General features: G+C 51.2%; 2 protein-coding genes across 4 annotated transcripts; one reads left to right on the top strand and one right to left on the bottom strand.

Annotated features, from left to right (window-relative positions):
- Nucleotides 1–3,665, top strand: GDF15 (growth differentiation factor 15). The gene is made up of 2 exons (XM_045853267.1): nucleotides 1–1,458; nucleotides 2,751–3,665. Exons 1-2 carry the CDS (start codon nucleotides 1,176–1,178, stop codon nucleotides 3,395–3,397), a joined length of 930 nt encoding a protein of 309 aa, XP_045709223.1. The 5' UTR covers nucleotides 1–1,175; the 3' UTR covers nucleotides 3,398–3,665.
- A 3,109-nt stretch (nucleotides 3,666–6,774) lies between these two features.
- LRRC25 (leucine rich repeat containing 25) lies at nucleotides 6,775–10,425 on the bottom strand. 3 transcript variants are annotated; one of them, XM_045853186.1, is made up of 3 exons: nucleotides 10,289–10,425; nucleotides 8,916–9,709; nucleotides 6,775–7,203 (listed from the first exon to the last, which is right to left on the bottom strand). In XM_045853186.1, exons 2-3 carry the CDS (start codon nucleotides 9,698–9,700, stop codon nucleotides 7,044–7,046), a joined length of 945 nt encoding a protein of 314 aa, XP_045709142.1. In that variant the 5' UTR covers nucleotides 9,701–9,709; nucleotides 10,289–10,425; the 3' UTR covers nucleotides 6,775–7,043. The 3 variants fall into 3 exon arrangements, with proteins under 3 accessions (XP_045709142.1, XP_045709144.1, XP_045709141.1); XM_045853188.1 differs by having other exon boundaries at nucleotides 10,239–10,378; XM_045853185.1 differs by having other exon boundaries at nucleotides 10,211–10,377.
- Between the last annotated feature and the right edge of the window lie 8,132 nt (nucleotides 10,426–18,557).

An 18,557-nucleotide genomic window follows, 5' to 3' on the forward strand; every position in this document is an offset into this window, starting at 1 on the left:
TCCACTGAGCTACGCCAGCCAGGGCTGGTCCCTGTACTTCTTGCCTGCACACTCCTGTCACACTGCACACACCTCCACCATCTGCTTCACACAGCTGGGCCACCCTCCCAACAGCCTGGGGAGGGTGGACCAGCAGTGCCCGGGCCCAGGAGTCCTCAGCAGTGGAAGAAGGTCTAGGTGACCCGGGGGAAGGGTGTTCCTGGGGCACCTTCTGCCCCTTCACCAGCTGGTGGCTGGGTCTGGCACCAGCCCTCCCTCCCCTAAACCACAGCACTGCAATTCCTTGCCACCTCCTCTCTGGACCCAGCCAAGGAACTGGTGCCCAGAGTGGCTTTATCCCTGCCCCAACCTTCCAGGAGCCCCCTAGTCTGGGGCAGACAGAGCCAACGCAGACACTGCCAGTGCTGAGGGCCAGGACTGGGCTGGAGGAAAAAGTTGGGGATGGGGACACCCAGATGAGCCCAGAAAGGTAATGTCCAAGAAGGTGGAGGAAGGGCTTTTTGAGTAGCATCTTGAAGAATGAATAGGAATTTCCCAGATGGGGATGAGCAACTGCAAAAAACACCATGTCTGAAGTGCCTCCTGTATGTTTGGCTATGCCCCTTGTACATCGTGTAACTTTCTCTCCAGTGAAAGTCCCAGTCCTTATTTTCCAGATGAAGACACAGGTGTGACAGAGTGGAATGACTTGCCCCAGGCAACACTTCTGGGCTCTTTCTGGCCCTTTCTCCTCTACTTGTTTTTCAGCATCTTCAGCCTTCCGCCGTAACCAGAGAGGGGAGAGAGGCAACACCGTGGGGAGGGTGGGGGAGGCCACATCTTACGCTCTTGCTATGGAGTTTAGCACATAATAATAAGTCCTTTTTGAGTAAATCATTCTTCCCATCAGCGCACCAAGCTGGGATGATGTCCCCATTTCACACCTGAGACTACTGAGGCTCAGAGGCATTCCTGGGAGGGGGTTTCCCCAGCTGCCTCGGCAGCATGATCCTCCAAGTATCTATCTCTCCTTGGAGAGCAGCCGTAGACCCTGCCCAGCTGTGATTCCTGGAGTGTTTACTGTGCACCCGGGGTGGGCTGGACCAGGCAGGCGGGGGCGGACAAAGTCCGGGGAATATAAAGGCCCGGCCAGCAGCATCCACTCAGTCCCAGTTCAGAGCAGCAGGAGCATAGCCATGCCAGGGCAGCGACCCACGACACCGTGCTATCCTGCAATGCTGCTGATGCTGCTGACGCTCTCGTGGCTGCCGTCGGGAGGAGCCCTATCTCTGGCCCAGGAGCACCTCCCAGCCTTCCCGGGACCCTCAGAAGTGCACTCCAGTCCAAATGCCTCCAGATTGCGGGAGCTGCGGAAAGGATATGAAGATTTTCTGACTAGGCTTCGAGGGAACCAAACTTGGGAAGACTCGAACCCTGACCTCAGCCCTGCCACTCAAGTCCAGATACTCACCCCAAAGCGTGAGTGAAATCTCAAATACACATTCCCAGCCCCCACCCCAGCAGCTTCTATCATCTAACCAGTGGTTCTGAGTCATAGAGCCTGACGCCGAGTCTCAGTTTCCTCATCTGTGAGCCAGACAAGAATGGCCCCCACTTGGGGCTGATGAGGGAGCTAGGGACCCTGTTGCATCGAGACAAGGCAAGGCTTAACCAACATGAAAAAGGAGAGTTACATTTCCTCGGATAGCAAATGGGGAAACTGAGGCCAAGAGCAGCCAGAGACTCTCCTGAAGGCTCACAGAGCCTGGAGAGCTCTAAAATGAGGTGGGACCTGGGCAAGCGGTCCCTGTCTTGGATGTAACAGGGTTTGAGGGTGGGTGGGATCCAGAGGAAAGATACAGGGGCAGGGTGGGGGGCGGAGGGGGAATCGGTGGGACTTAGCAGTGTGCAACGTCTCGCAGAACCAACCGGAGCTGGTTTTGAGACTGATGCAGTCTCGATGCAAGGCACTGCTGAAGTCGCACGTGGTAGGTGCCTAGAAACACGGAGGGAATATTTTCACGTCCCCCATGGAGGCTCCTGCAGGTGAAGAGGGTGGAAGAAGATCTGGGCTGCGCTGGGAACTTGGAGGGGCTGGGGTGAAGAGGAAGTGCCCCTATCTGGCCCTAACCCCCAGGGCTGTGAGACTTCAGGTGAACCTCTCACCCATTCCGAGCCCAGGGAGCCCGTGGTGCTCGTGCAGCAACTCAAACCTCAATCCCCATAGTGTCCCCCACACCTGTCCCAGCCCGGGGGTCTGCGGGTCCTGGGAAGCCTGGTACCCTTCACTTCTCAGATAGGAAACCAAGACCCAAGGAGTTAAAACCACAGTGGCTGGTCGCTGAATCCCCAGTACCAGGCACTTAATAGGCCTTCAGTGAAAAAGGTTTTGACTGCCAGGAGAAGGCAGAATCAGCATTTGAATCTCAGGCTCTCTAAATATTGGATGTTTATTAATTCCGCCAAATATTTACTAAGCACCTATTGTGTGCCAGGTACCACGGTGATCAGGCAGAGGGAAATCCCTACTGAGATTCTAGTAGGGGCGATGAAATGATACAGTACAACCAAATAGAACACGGTGGCGCCTATTTTAGGCAGGCTGGAAGAATTCAGGGAAAGTGTGGCTGAAAGAGTGAAGAGTGAAGGAAGCAATTTACACAATGGCCCTGAGGTGGGATCCAATCTGGCTCGTGGGAGGAAATGGGCACATTCATTCCCGGCACACAGTAGGCTTGTGGGTGACTGGCCTTCCCCTCTCTCTCCCACAGTAACACTTGGACCAGGTGGTCACCTGCACCTGCGCATCCCTCCGGTCAACCTGACTAAGGGGCTCCCCGCAGCCTCCCGCCTGCATCGGGCCCTGCTCAGACTGTCCCTGCCAGAGTCGAGATCCTGGGATGTGACGCGACTGCTGCAGCGTCACATTGGCAGCGTCGGAGTCTCCGGGGCGTCTGCACTGGGCCTGCACCTGCTGCCGCCTTCCGCTCGGTGGCTGGCTGCACCACCTTCTGCACAGCTTCGGCTGGAGCTGCACTGGAGGCCAAGCGCCCGCAGGGGACGCCGCAGCGCGCCCGCGCGCGCCCGGGACAGCTGTCCGCTTGGGGAGGGGCGATGCTGCCGCCTACAGAGCTTGCGCGTATCGCTCGAAGACTTGGGCTGGTCCGACTGGGTGATTGCGCCGCGGGAGCTGGACGTGCGCGTGTGCAGCGGTGCGTGCCCAAGCCAGTTCCGATTGGCTAACAGGCATGCCCAACTGGTGGCGCGTCTGCACCGCTTGAAGCCTGGGCTTGCTCCTGCACCATGCTGCGTTCCCTCCAGCTACGAGCCGGTGGTACTCTTGCACCGGGATAGCGAGGGCCGTGTGTCCCTCACGCCCTATGAGGACCTCGTGGCCAACGACTGCCACTGCTTATGAGCTAACCTAGGCCTTCACTTGTGGCACGTGTGCAATGGGGGTGACCTCTGCCCTTGCCTGTTGAATGGAATAGGCTAGTGGGACCTGAAGTACCCCATCATAACCACTGCCGTCTGCGGCCTCCCGCCTACACTGCTGTATTTATAAGTTGGTATTTATTACTAATTTATTGGGGTTACCGACCTGGGGACCAAAGGGCTTGGGGAGGACTGGGCCGGCAAAGTGTGCAGTTATTTAAACTCTGGTTAATAAAAATGAAGCTATCTGACCTGGCTCCTGTGATGCCCAGATAGAGCTGGGGACCTTGGGAAGAGCCCACCCCTGGCTGGCCCCACTTCCCACAGGAGACCTGGTATAGGGGTGAATGACAGGGTTCAAGGAATGGGCAGCAGGGTGTTCTTGGAGATGACAGGCAATTGGGTGTGCGTAGTAATGGCTTCAAGAGCAGCCTGGGACAGACATTTTTCTGTCTCAATGCTTGCGCAGCCCCTGTCTCTCTAAGGGTGTCCATCTCCTCATCTCTCATTATTCCTGTTTCTGGAAGACTTAAAATATATTGGGCCCTGGCTGGTGTAGCTCAGTGGTTTGAGTGTGGGCCTGCAAACCAAAGGGTCGCAGGTTCGATTCCCAATCAGGTCACATGCCTGGGTTGCAGGCCAGGTCCCCAGTGGGGGAAACACAAGAGGCAACCACACATTGATCTTTCTCTCCCACTCTCTCCTTTCCCTCTCTCTAAAAATAAATAAATAAATAAATAACTTAAAAAAATATAGATTGGTATATGAGACCTAAAACAGACCTAGAGACGAATTCTATGACCACATTTTACAAATCGGGGGACTGAGACCATGCCTCCCAATGCCCCAGCCATGTTCTGCATCTTTATTAGGATGTTTATGAGTAAGAAAAAGAGAAGGGGCTCAGTGGATTGAGCGCTGGCCTGCAAACCAAAAGGCTGAAGATTTGATTTCTAGTTAGAGTACATGCCTGGGTTATGGGCCAGGTCCCCAGCTGGGGTTGGACAAGAGGAAACAGATTGATGTTTCTCCTTCACACCGATGTTTCTATCTCTCTTCCTCTGTCTCTAATAATAAATAAAATCTTGACATATTCATCCAGATGGTAGCAGCAGTGGTGTGCTGTGGAAAGGCTGTGGCATTGGTGGTGGGGGGTGGACACAGACAGGAGGGATACCTTAGGAACAAGCAATCCCAGCCCCAGGCCAGCCTGCATAGCCCAGGGTTCCAGCATGGGGAATATAGATCCTCATTACCTCTGGCTGTAAAAACCAGTGGGAGTTGGGACGTCGGAAGAAATTGATGGATTTTCGCTGCTTAAAGGGTCCATACAGTCTAAGAATGTACACAAACCTATCCACTCCGGGATTCACCACGGGAGCACCAGCTGGAAGGGTACCAGTCGCACACCGGAAGGGAGTGAAGTGATGGGGGACCAGCAGAATCTAGGCTGTGGCATTGTCCCCTCTCCGAGCCCTCCCCACACAGTCCCAACGCAGTAAAGCAGGTGTCCTGCCCTGGCAATTACCTAAGACTCTGCCACACACAATTTACAGGTGCTTTTTCTACATAGGCCACACTACTAAGACAGAGTAAAAACAGCTCTATCTAATACACAGAAACAAACACAGGGAGACTAAATTGCTAAATTGAGGAGACAAAGAAATATGGCCCAAACGAAAGAACAGAACAAAACCCCAGAAAAGGAACTAAGCAAAATGGAGATAGCCAGCCTATCAGATGCAGAGTTCAAAACACTGGTGATCAGGATGCTCAGAGAACTCCTTGATTATGGCAAAAAAATAAAGGAAGAAATGAAGGTTACACTACGTGAAATAAAGAACAATCCATAGGAAACCAACAGAGAAGGGAAAGAAGCTGGGATTCAAAACAACAATGTGGAACATAAGGAAGAGATAAACATTCGACCAGAACAAAAAAGGAATGAGAATTCAGAAAAATGAATATAGGCTTAGGAACCTTTGAGACATCTCCAAACGTGCCAACATCCGAATCACAGGGATGCTGGAAGGAGAAGAGGAAGAGCAAGAAACTGACAACTTATTTGGAAAAGTAATGAAAGAAAACATCCCTAATTTGGTGAAGGAAATAGACATACAAGTCCAGGAAACAGAGAGAGTCCCAAACAAGTCGGACCCAAAGAGGAACACACCAAGACACATCGTAATTAAAATGCCAAAGGTTAAAGATAAAGAGAGAATCTGAAAAGCAGAGTTACCTCCAAAGGAGTTCCCATAAGACTATCAGTGGATTTCTCAAAAGAAACTTTGCAGGTAAGAAGGGACTGGCAGGAAGTATTCAAAGCTATGAAAAACAAGGACCTACAACTTAGATTTCTCTATCCCACAAAGCTATCATTTAGAATGGAAAGAAAGATAAAGTGCTTCCCAGACAAGGTAAAGCTAAAGGAGTTCATCACACCCCCGTTCCCCCGCAGCCATTATTACAGGAAATGTTAAAAGGACTAAGAAAAAGATCAAAACCATGAACATTAACAAGGCAACAAACTCAACTATCAACAATTGAATCTAAACAAACAAACTAACTAACTAAGCAAACAACTAGAACAGGAACAGAATCATAGATATGGAGATCATCTGGAGGTTTATCAGTGGGGAGGAGGAAGTGGAAGAATGGGGAAATGGTCCAGGGATTAAGAAGTGTATCTGGAGGGAACAAAATAGGGGGAAGTTACGAATAGCATAGGAAATGGAGTAGCCAAAGAACTTATATGCATGACCCATGGACATGAACTAAGGAGGGGGTTTGCTGGAGGTAAGGGGGGTCCTGGGCAGAGGGGGTCAAAGCAGGGGAAATGGGACAACTAGCATAGCATAGTAATAGCATAATCAATAAAATATTTTTTAAAAGAACTCTAAGTGGTCACAAAGATGGCTGAATTGAAATAACTACAAAAAAATCTTCAAAAAAGAAAGAAGGGGGGTGACATTCTGGGTAAAAAAATGGCTTCAGGAGGGAGGTGGGCCTGGTGGGGACAGGCCCAGACCACAAAAGCAGAGGTATGGGAGAGGGCGGTGAGGTGGGCAGGCTTGGATCCTGCAGTCCTCAAGTACCAAGCTGAAGATCCAGAGACAATGGGGAGCCATGGAGGATGTGTGAGCAGTGGAGGGGCACAGTCCCGATTCATAAAAAACAAAAATCCATCTGAGGTTGGCATGGGACACCTGGGGGGCTAAGTCTGGATGCCAGGCACCTGGGAAGGGGGCCTGAGAAGGACAGAGGGAAGGGACCGGAGAGAAATTCAGAAGTCTCAGAGATCTGGTTCTGAGAGCTCAGGAAGTCCCCACCGGAAGGACCCTTTACTCCCGAGCCGGCAGCCTCATCTGCCCCACAGAGTTTATTGAACACCACCTGCACATCGAGAGGGAGGTGACAATAGTTTAAACTCTGAACCTCCTGTGTCTGTGTTGGGGTCTCTCCTCTTTCCTTTCTAGCAGCCAAAGGTGCTGAAGAGCAGAGCGGGGGCTGAGGAGGAACCTCCAAGACAGTTCCTCCCTGTCCCCATTCCTCAGACTGGGAGACTGAGGCCAGGAGAGATCCAGAATGGCCCTGGAAGAGGGCAGGCCAGAGTTCAGGCCATTGCAGGCTCAGTGCCCAGGGGTCACGTACTCCTCATCAACCGGTGGGGTATGGCCCAGGAACTGCAGGTTGCCGTAGATGGGCTGGGAGGCCTGGCAGGGGCTCTGGGGAGCCTGGGGGAGGCTTTCGTAGTTCATGTAGAGGTCGTTGTCCTCTGAAGGGTGAGCCCTGTGGGACAGACAGAAGGGTGGGAAGGAGAACTCGGGGTAGGCACATCAGCTATGGGAAGCAAAGAGAGTTCAGAGTGGCCAAGTCCACTCCTAATATTTACATACAAGGAAACGGAAGCACAAGGCACTGTTCTCCCAGCTGCAACTTTCTCTGAGGAATGGAGGTCAGGGTCAGCAAGTCTGGAAAGACTGTTGGTCCAGCACTATAATGCTGTGGTCCAAGGACTTTAAGCCATTTTAAGATTCCAACCCCCCCCTTAAAGTTGAGATGGTTGCCCATTTTTTACATTAAAATCTAGACTTCAGTTTCCTCTCAAAAAATCAGAAGCTCTGGTCACACCAGCCACATGAACACAAGTGGCTGGAGCCAGTGTCTGCCCCTTTAGATGGAAAATGTTTCTACAGTCCCTGAAGCAGTGGACTTTGTGACTGCAATATAAAAATAAGTCTCTGAGGCTCAGTTTCTGTGTCCATAAAACTAGTCAGGGAGGAGATTGCTTCTTAGCAATGTCTAGCTATGGTAGGCAAGACTCTTAGAAGAACTTTCCTGCATCTAGAACATCCTAATCCCACCCTGGGTCCTCTTGTAACAAAGGCCAGTTTGGGTAAATGGTGTCTATCTACCACTCACACTATAGTATGAATTACTCCAAACACATATATGGTTGTATGGTGATGGACAGGACTGGGAGTCAGGGTTTGTTTCCTACCTCTGCTTTTGACTCACTGTGTGACCTTGGGCAAATCATTCCCCTCCCTCCCAGACCATGACATTCTGAAATTGTAAAATGTAAAAGATGAATGGCACATTCAATCCTAAATGTTTTTGGAAGAGACTGGCCCTGAGCCCTTGTTGAGAGTGAGGCATAGGCAAGCAGCAGAACACAAGCTGCCTTAGCAAGTGTCGTTCCTTCGAATCCCTACCGCAGTCCACTTCTGCTTTTAAGCCATATTTTCATCTGCTTTGCATAGTCTCTCACTTCTCATCAATAGACTGCCACTAGTCTCCCCACATGGGGATCTCACTGCTCAAACCCAGCCTGAACCCTTTTCCCTTCTCACTTGGATCCTCCCAACACCTTCAGCCTCAGCTCTGATGTTTTGCCATTTCCAAATCCATTAACAGCAGATTCTCTGTTCTTTCCCACTTTCTGACATTTGTTTCTGCTGATGCCCAACCCCCCCACCCCCGCCCCACCACTCCTTGTCCATCCTGGAAAAGTTGAACGTATCTATCCAACCTCAGCCTGATCTAGAGGTGTTGGGACTTTGTAGGGGAGAGGGATACAGATGGCTTTCCTAGCATCTCCCGTGTGTCTAAGGGAGATGGGGGGAGGGCTGTCCCCATTACACAAAGATACAGCTCTGGGTCACAAGAGATCGGCTCCCAGGCTGCTGACTGCTACCACAGTGGTCCGACTCCGCCTAGAGTGCTTGCCTCCTCTCTCCCTGTCCTTGGCCGCTAGAAACTGGGTTTGTGGGTCATGAAGTGGGACCTTGTCCCATCTACAGGAGCTCACTTCATTCTTACCCTAACTCCATGAGGTGAAGACTGCTATTATCCCCATTTTATAGGTGAGGAAACTGAGGCCCAGAGAGGAAAAAATTACTTGCTCAAGATCACAAAGAAGCCTTCAAGAGGCACAGCTGAGATCTGAATACTAGCCACCTGGCTTGAGTCTTGCAGGCAGATGTGTGTAGGTCACTCACCCGTGTTTGGTCCACTGGTGCTCGGCAGGTGGCTGGCCCGCAAACACATTCTCATAGTCAGGCGTGGGGGGCCTGGGCAGGGTGTCCGCTGGTTGCTTAGGGCTGTGGTTCCGGCTACTATACCTCGGCTGCCGGCCAGAACCGGACCTAGGACCATCTGCAGCAGCCCATGTTTTGCCCAGGCCCTGGCTACTGGGTGCCCAGCGTGCCCGGAATCTCCAGGCCAGCAATGAGCCAGCTATGAAGAGCCCGAGGAGTAGGCTTCCACTGGCCGCCAGCACCCCAATGGTCATAGAGGACAGGCCAGGTGGGCAGCCGCTCTCCAGGAAGGTGGAGAGGTTGTGCCAGGTGCCAGCTCGTTCATCCAGGCACTGCAAAAGTGGTGGGTCAGAGCAGTTCTTGTCCTGCCGGACCTTATGCCAGGGGGCTAGGGCGCAGAGGCAGTTGGCTTTCAGGTCAAGGCTGCAGAGCTCTGCCAGCATCGCAGGCACATGTTCCAGGGGGTTGTATGTCACATTCAGGATCTGCAGGTTATGAAGGGTGTTGAAGAAGGGCTGTGGGAGCTCTCGAAGTTCATTAGCAGACAGGTCGAGGAGGCGAACTCCGATGGCCTGCAGAGACTTGTTCGGGGGCAGGCTCAGGTGTTGACCGCTGAAGTTCAGGCATGGGGCTTTGAACTCCCTGCTCCAGCCCACGTCCAATGACACGTTGCAGGACAATCCCAGGCTACACGGATCCTGCAGTAGCAGCAGCAACCACGGTGCCCACGCCAGGGCGCCCCCCATTCAAGCAACCTAAGCAAAGACACCGGAATCTAAGCTCTGACCTCTGCCTGTGGTCATCCTCTCCCTCACCACCTGGGTTTATTATTAGTTAGTTTGTTTTTTTTCAATATCTGAAAACATCTCAGGCTGCTTCTGGTAATAGGCAAGCCCTCACTTGTCAGCCCCTCACTGCTTCACTCTGGCTTCTAGCCTCAGTCTCTTCTCTGAGAAATGGGTACATAACCCCAGAGCCCATCTTAGAGGGTGAGGAGGAGACCTAGACCGTGCATCCCCTTCCCCTTCTCCCAGATGAGTTCCTTGAGCTTGGCCCAACCCCCCAATATTTCTGGCAGCTTCATTGCCCAAGATGGGACCACATGCAAATAAGTGGTTGCCCTGCAAATAGCCCTGCCCCCAAACTACTGCGATAGCTGGATAGCTGGGAGTCCCAGACTGGGCTGCCTGGAGTGGGGGCTGCCGACCTCTGACTTGCAGCCCCTGCACAGACCCCAATTCTAGCCTCTGTCTTACCTTTGCAGGCCCGCCGTTATGAGTTTACCTGGGCAGTGCTGGAAAACTCCCACTCAGAAAAACTTCGTGGTGGCTCACCTGGACTGGGGTTTAAGTGGCCGGCACCCTCTCAGATACTCTGTGGCCCCTGGTGCTCCTCAGACTCTGCACCCAGCAACACAGGAGAAGAGGAACTGGTCTCCGGGTGGAGTACAGAGGGCAAGAATGAAGAAACACAAAGACCCGCCCTTCTGCAAGGCCTCCAGGCTCCGGATTCTCATGGGAGGGGGAGGGGTGGCCTGCTTTCCTCTTGCTATAACACGGTCATCCCCCACTAACACCTCAACTGACTGCTACCTCATCAACTCACTTCCTGGTCTTAGCTCAGCTGACTCCCAACTCTTGTCTTCATTTATCCATTCAGCAAACATCAAGAGGTCTCAGGCCCATCCAGATTTCTGAAGAAGACCCAGTCTTGAGAGAGGACAGAGCCGGACACAGACAACCTAGTCCCATGGAGGCAGGGCAGGGCTAGAGGGAAGGACAGAGTCCTGGAAGCTTCTTGGAGGAGGAGACATTAAAACTAGGGCTTTAACACATGCATAGAAGTTTGCTGAGGATTTTTAAAACCTGCCTTTGACTCTCCAAGCTTCTAGCCTCTTCCACAGGCTCAGGGCTCTTACCCATGTACAAAGACTCCTCCATGCTGGGTGGGAGGGTGTGAGAGGGTCTCCTGGGGGAGAGGACATTGAGTCTGAGACTTGGACGATGAGTCTCGTGGCAGCAGTGGCAGGCAGAAACAAATGCACTTTCAGGTTCCAGGCAGAAGGCACAGCAGGAGCAAAGGCCCTGGGCCCTGGGCTCAAAGCATGAGCCCTGGGCCTGGAGGTTAGAAATGGAGAGGCTGGAGTGGGGATGCTAAGAGAAGAAACTGGTGGTATACGTGTGGGAAGTTGGGGACGGCACAGGTCTGGAAACAGACTGAGGATGGGGCTTTTTCTCAGGTCCTTGGGAAGCAAAGCTGATGTGTAAGCGGGGGCAATGTGTAGGCACTGGATCAAGACACACATCTGGAGTGAGCCTGGGGCCTGGAGGTGGAGCCTGGGGAGGAGGCTGGATCCCAGAGGGGGAGGAGGATCTGAGTCAGACCTGAGGGGTAGTGACAAAAGTGCGACTTTGGAGGGAGTGGCAGGGGTGGGCTAGGAGTGTTTCAGCCACACTGGAGTCCTGACATCAGGCAGACACAGTTCAATTCCATTCTAGCCCCTGACTCACTGTGTGGCCTTAGCTGCTCTGTGCCTCAGTTTCCACACCTGTAAAATGGGATAAGTGCTTAGAGGCTTCTGGACTCTGGGAGGCTGCAGTTCACTCCCTCTGCTTTACTGGTCCTCAGACTCAGGTGTTGAGCTGAGACTTCGCAGAAAGGGTTGCAAACTGCTCTTCGACACAACCAAAGATACTCCTAGTAAGAAAATGCATATCGCAACGACTCAGATCCTGTTTGTTTTCACTCATCAGTTTGACAAGAGTCTAACAGTGTGAAAACACTGGTGCTGGCTGTGCTGTGGGAAAACAGGCAACCCCAAGCATGTGGGGGAGCATCCACAGTGCTGCCCCACGGAGGGCACCCTGGCACAGGCCACCAGAATCATGACCACATGTGTCCACTTACCCAGCAATTCCACTCTGTGGCTCCCGCGAATATCTCCTTGTTTGCAGAATGATAGGGGTGTGAACTGATGAAAGATGAACATGGTGTGGACCATCCACAGCATGGGATATTATTCAGCCACACAAGGTCTGTCCAGGAAAAGTCCAGCCAACACTAATATAATGAGAACGGTTTGTGTGACATCGATGTAACCTGGCAGCCAAGGAGAGTGGACTGAATGCCACTGAACTGTTCACTTTAAAATGGCTAACACAGTAAATTTTATATTAAGTAAGTGTCTTTTGCACAATAAAGAAGATAAATCAGAAAGATGACATGACAATTAGATGATTCATTGTGGCAATGTTTGTTATATGAAAAAAATTATTAATAACCTAAGGGGCTGGTCAGGTTAAAAACAGTTCATCTACCTTGGCAGGGCAGGGGGAGGGGCGGTGCCACAGAACCATGAAAACAAAAGTATAGACCTTTATGAACAAATATGGAGAGGCTCATTTATTTCCTCCACAAACCCTTATTAAGTTCCTATTGTGTGCCCTGGCTGGTGTGGCTCAGTGGATTGAGCACCAGCCTGTGAACCAAAGGGTCGCCAGTTCAATTCCCAGCCAGGGCACATGCCGGGGTTGCGACAATGCCAAGTTGGGCCCCCAGTAGGGGGCACGTAGGAGACAACCACACATTGATATTTCTCTCCCTCTTCCTCCTTCCTTTCCCCTCTCTCTAAAAATAAATAAATATTTTTTAAAAAGTTCCTATTGTGTGCGGGGCACTGGTCTAGGAGTGGTGGATATAGCCAAGAACAAAACAGATAAAATGCCTGTCCCTGTGGGGTTGTTGGAGCAGTCACAGAGACAGGGGACAGACAGCATCCATCAGAAAAATATGCAATGGTTGGGGGGTGGGTGATGAAGAGAAAAATAAGAATGAGAATCCATTAGCCAGGATGGGGACTTTTCAATGAGATGATCAAAGGAGTCCTTATTGAGGAGGATAAAGAAGCTTATTGAGTAAGGAGGTGGGGGAAGGGCAGCTAAGGCATGGAACAGCCTGTGCAAAGGCCCTGGGGTAGAAGTTGGCCTGAGTAAGAGCAGATATCTCTGAGAGAAAACACTAACTTAAAAAAAGCAAATAATAAGCCCTGGCTGGTGTGGTTCAGTGGATTGAGTGTGGGCCTGTGAACCAAAGGGTCACTGATTCGATTCCCAGTCAGGGCACATGCCTGGGTTTCAGGCCAAGCCCCAAGTAGTGGGCGTGTGAGTGGCAACCACACATTGATGTTTCTCTCCCTCTCTTTCTCCTTCTGTTCCCCTTTTTTAAAACATAAATAAATAAAATCTTTAAAAAAACAAATAACAATAATTTTCTAGATTTCATTTACCTATAGAAATTTTGGATGGGACACGAAAAACAAATACCTATAGTTATTTCTCAGTGGCAGGTGGGTAGGAGGGAGAATCTCACCATGTACGTTTTAATATTTTTAATTTTAGGACCCTATCATTTTACTTGATTGCAAATTGTTGTCAGAATAAAAACCTTAGCCCTGGCTGGTGTGACTCAGTGGACTGAGCACCAGCCTGCGAAACACAAAGGGTCTCCTGTTTGATTCCCAGTCAGGGCACATGTCTGGGTTGCAGGCCACGTCCCCAGTAGGGGGCGCGCAAGAGGCAACCACACAGTGATGTTTCTCTCCCTCTTTGTCCCTCACTTCCCTTCTCTCTAAAAAACAAAACATTAAAATTAGCCAGCAAGCACACACAAGATACTCGGGCTTTCAGGGCAAGAGGGACAAGAGGGGTTCCAGCTGGCCTGGATGCAGGTTGGCCATCTCCCACACCCCACACCCTGGGAGAAGTTAGCAGTGTCCAGCACTGAGGCTTCTTAGAATAAGAGGAAATGTGGAAATGAGGAAGCACCAGACACTCCAGCTGTGCGGGAGGGGGAGGGGAGGGAGGGGGAAGAGGGAGGGGGAGAGGCAGGCATGGGGCCTAAGACAGTGAGTCTGGGGGACCTGGGGGCTTGGGTTCTGGTACAACTAGGGTCCTGAAGTTTGGGAGGATTAGCTCCTGGGGCTTGGGAGTCTGGAAATCCCTGGCATTTGGTGGGTCCTGAGGTCTGGAGCATATCAGGGGTTTGATGCTAGGGTCTGGGTCTCTTGCTACAGTCCCATGGGCCATGCCTAGGCCTGTGGAAGGGGGAGCTTGGGGCTCCGCTGTCCCTCACCCTGGCTGAGGGGAGCTGGAATCTTCTAGAGGGCATATTTTCACACTCCCTCTCCTGCTCTCCTGACACACTGAGCAGGTCTTGGGCCTGAGTCCCAGCCAGGGCCAGCCCATCAGCACAAAGAGCTCTGGAGACCGTCAGAGACTCTCAAAGAGTAATACACAGGGACTTCCCTCAATTAAGCTATGTTCGCCCAACACCTTCTGACCATCCTGTACCCACCCCACACTGGGTGAGGCCTCAGCCTGGGCCGTGCCCCCAGGAGACCCTAGACTCTCTGGCTCAGCCTTCTTCTTGGCTTCCTGCCATCTCCATTCTCTCCTGACCACCTTTGAAACCCCACCCCTCCCTTAGAGCCCAGCCTTCCCTAAGGAAAGGGGTGGGGCAGCCTGACAAATCAGCAGCAGGGGAGCCTATTTGGGGTGCCTGGGGATCTTCAGGAATCTGAGGGGCTCTGGAGCCAGCAGGTCAGGACAGAAGACAGGTGTGATGACCAAGGGCAGGGCTGGGGCGGCGAGGCCGACTAGGGGCAAACCTGGAATGTGGGTGACAGCAGACTTCTATGTATTCGTTCAGCAAACGTGGCTGAGGTCTGCTTGGCCACTGCATTGTTGTGTGACCTTCAGCCAGTAGCCTAACCTCCCTGTGCTTCAGCCAGCTTCCTCCTCTTAAAACAAGGACAGTAACTACCACCGTGCAGTATGGCTGTGAAGTGCTGGGAAGGAGACATGAGTGTGAGCACGAGCCTGGCACTGGGGACGTGAGTGACTAACACACCAGCTGAGTGTCCCACGGAGGAGTAAATCATGGTCCATGGACACACAAAAAATCAAATTCGGAAGATAAACCTGGATTTTTAATGATATGGAAAGACCTTACTTGAGGTTACCTGGCCTTGTTGGTTATAGTAAAATTTGAGAAGCCACTGAATACCTTTGGGAGAGGGATGGGAAAACAAAATGTGGCATTGAGGCAACTGTGGTCAGCAAGCGTGTTCTACTTGCCAGATGGCATTTTGCTGCTCTGGCTGCAGAAGGACACGCTGCTGACCCACACGGCTCTCCTAGGAGCAGCCCTGGACCACACACAAAAGGAGAGTTGATTATAAATGCCCCAGCTTCTTGTTCCTCCAATAGGGCACCTCTGAGGCTCATGCACTACACGGTCTTCCTGGGGGCTCCCTGGGAACCCCACCTCAGGGGACCTGCTCACTGGTTTCCCCAGCAGGGCACCTTCTCTCCTCATCATGACCAGGGCTTCCTGGAGTGACCTCCCAAGTGACTATGATTCTGAATTCTGGACATAAGGGCTACTTCTTGGGGACCCCAAATTAAGATAGGTGAAGTGCCAAAAAGGAATACTGTATGATCTCACTTACATGTGAGATCTAAAAAAAAAAAAAAAAACAAAATAGGCCCTGGCTGGTGTAGCTCAGTGGATTCAGTGTGGACCTGCAAACCAAAGGGTCACTGGTTTGATCCCCAGGCAGGGCACATGCCTGGGTTGCAGGCCAGGTCCTCAGTGTGGGGCACGTGCGAGAGGCAGCCACACATTGATGTTTCTCTCTTTCTCCTTCTCTTCACCTCTCTCTAAAAATAAATAAATAAATAAAGTAAGTAAGTAAGTAAGTAAAAAACAAACTAAACGAGTAAATAAAACAAAACCATAGATATAGATATAGAGAACAAGTTGATGGTTGCCAGAGGGGAGAGGGTGGATGGGAACAAAAAAAAACCCCGATAATCATTTATTTCATGATTTTAAAAAAAGAATGTTATACAGCAGTGAGGTTTTACAAACATTTTATTATATATAGACTATATAAATAAATATATAAGTATTAACATATTAAAATTTAAGTACCTAATCAAATATTTATATAAATGCTTATTATAATTATTACATTTAATTATAAAAAGCAGCACCCAGGCACTGGCTACTTAATTAGTATTAATCAGTGTAATCTTCATGATAGCCCCTTGAAACTGGAACTGTCATTGTCCTCCATTTTACATCAGGCCAAACCGAGGTGCAGAGTGTTTGAGTAGCTGCCCAAGCCCGCAGCTGCTGAGGGGCAGCCGCGAATCCACGTGGCTGACCATCAGGCTGCCGTGCTGAGAAACAGGCCGCAGCGTGCACCTGGCAGGGTGTACAGGGCACGTGAGCGCTCGTGGACGAGCAGATGTGGACTTCGTGGTAGCGACTGCCTGGGGGTGGGTGCTAATGAGGGTGGTTAGCTGTATTTGCTAGGTTGTGCTTATTTTATTTTTGGTAAGATTTTATTCATTCCACAAATATATACTGAGTGACTACTGCATGCAGCAAAACTCCTGCCCTTGGGGAGCTGACATTCCAGTGGGGGAGATGATGAACTGTAACCTAGCAAAGTCAAAGGAGGTTAGGAAATAACAGCGCTACTAAGAAAACAAACAAACAAACAACTCCCTGCCCCCATGGAGTACTCTGACAGCTAGATGGGGTAGTTAAGGAGGGTTCTTAAGGGGAATAAAAAGACAAAAATGGAAAAACAGAAGAAAACAGAAAAGATTTGCAGGTGAAGTTCAAAATGGGAACGAAGTTTTTTAGGGGGAGTGGCAAGAGAACTGGGTAGCTTTTGAGAATTTTTGTCCCATTTTTGCTATGCAATTATCAAATTCCTAAAGGTGTCAACTGTATTTGGAAGCCTACTTGGAGGAACCGGCAAGGTCAGAGAAACCAGCTGGATTCCAAGCCTGAGCTTGGGATCTCCAGAGTGGCTCCGGAAAGGCGGTGGGATGGGCCTGGAGGACCCTCAGGAGTTGGACTTGCAAGTCTCTGCTTCCCTCCTGTGGTCATGCTCAGGATTGCAGGGGCCGGTAGCATTGGAAAAGGTAGACTTACTTGCACCCTGTTCTGACACTCACACCTGACCCCACCCTGACCACAGGAGGGTCGTGCAATCTGTGTGGCCCTTAGGCTGAGATCTCTGAGGATACTGGAGACCTCAAGACCTTATCACAGAGGGGACATTTGTAATTTTTAGTTCAGCTGCAGGTATTTATTTAGCGCCTACCTACTGTGCACTAAGCCTTGTTCTCAGGGGTGGGGGCAGAGCATTGAACGAGACATTAAAATTCCCTGCTCATGGAACTCATGCATTACTGGGGACATGAGCAACCAATGTGAAAAAACAAGATTTTCAGAAAACTCAACAGGGCAAAGTAAGCCATCACATTAGAGGGCAGGTCTAAGGAGACATCCCTGGAGCTGAGGGGCCTGAAGGAGGCCTGGGCTCGGGAGAGAAAAGGTGAGGGAGGGACACTGCCAACACACTCCGAAGAGGGACCTGGCACCTCCACTCTCCACTGTGCATCCTGGGGCAAGTTGCATACTTGCTCTGAGCCTCTGTTTTATCCAATAGAACTTTGTTGGAAGCCGCTCTAGACTTCCCTACCTTCATTTCTCCCTTCCTTGACCCTGTCCCAGGACTGAGGTTCCTGCAAAAATGCCTCCAATTTCCCAGTGTCCAAGACCCAGGGAGGAAGCTGGGGGCACTTCAGTGGGTGGAGCGCTGCCTCTGGGTTGCCCATGTGTCTCCTTCAGTCCCTCTCTGAGCCTCAGTTTTCCCCATCTGTAACATAGGGAAGAGATACACTGCCTCCCTAATGAGTTGCTGGGTGCACAGGTTCCTAATGACTGGCTTGACTCTGGAGTTCAAGTGCAGGGCAGAGGGGCAGGACTTGATTTGTGGGCAGTGGGAGGCACAGAAGGTGCTGGAAGTAGGGCAGTATACTGGCTTGGGTTGAGCTTTGCGGAGGATGGACAGGGAGAGGACTGGGCACAACCAGGGTTCAAACCTAGGCCTTGATCTTTTATCCAGGACTTATGCCTCCAAGTAACTCGCATTGCGGTAAAATCCTCATTTCAGAAAACTGAGCCCTAGCTGGTGTGGCTCCGTGAATTGAGTGCCGGCCTATGAATCAAAGGGTCGCTGGTTCCATTCCCAGTCAGGAAACATGCCTGGGTTGCAGGCCAGGTCCCCAGTAGGGGGTGAGTGAGAAGCAACCACACACTGATAGTTCTCTCCCTCTCTTCCTCCCTTCCTTCCCCTCTCTCTAAAAATAAATAAATACAATCTTGAAAAATTTTTAAAGAAGAAAAAAACCCCTAAGACTCCAAGTGGTTGCTAGCTTTCCAAGCAGTCCAGGCTGTCTGAATAACCCTCTGCCTGTGCCCCATCTCCCTTCCCCCAGCACCCACTGATGGCGGCCCTCTGTCCAGGCTGGAGTCCTTACCCAGGGCCCCAGCAGCCCCCAACCGGTGCTCACCAGCTGCTGCAGCTTCTCCCTTACCAGTGTTGTTTGGGTTTTAATTTCTGTGTTGCAGTTAGAAAATTACCCATAATTACAACTCTGAGAGGAAATGTCTCCTGGCACAGACCCTGCTCCCAGCTGTGCACCCCTCCAGCGTAAGGCTGGGGGGCTGCTGCAGGGG

This window comes from Phyllostomus hastatus, unplaced genomic scaffold (genome assembly GCF_019186645.2).
Source record: "Phyllostomus hastatus isolate PE091 unplaced genomic scaffold, TTU_PhHast_1.1 phas_contig_98, whole genome shotgun sequence".
NCBI classification, from domain to species: domain Eukaryota; kingdom Metazoa; phylum Chordata; class Mammalia; order Chiroptera; family Phyllostomidae; genus Phyllostomus; species Phyllostomus hastatus.

Bases quoted from the DNA above. Each gene is read 5' to 3' on its own strand.
- GDF15 (XM_045853267.1), top strand. From the start codon at position 1,176: ATGCCAGGGCAGCGACCCACGACACCGTGCTATCCTGCAATGCTGCTG. The intron at 1,459-2,750 runs GTGAGTGAAATC...TCTCTCCCACAG, and splicing joins CCAGATACTCACCCCAAAGC to TAACACTTGGACCAGGTGGT.
- LRRC25 (XM_045853186.1), bottom strand. From the start codon at position 9,700: ATGGGGGGCGCCCTGGCGTGGGCACCGTGGTTGCTGCTGCTACTGCAG. The intron at 7,204-8,915 runs GTGAGTGACCTA...TCTGTCCCACAG, and splicing joins CACCAGTGGACCAAACACGG to GGCTCACCCTTCAGAGGACA.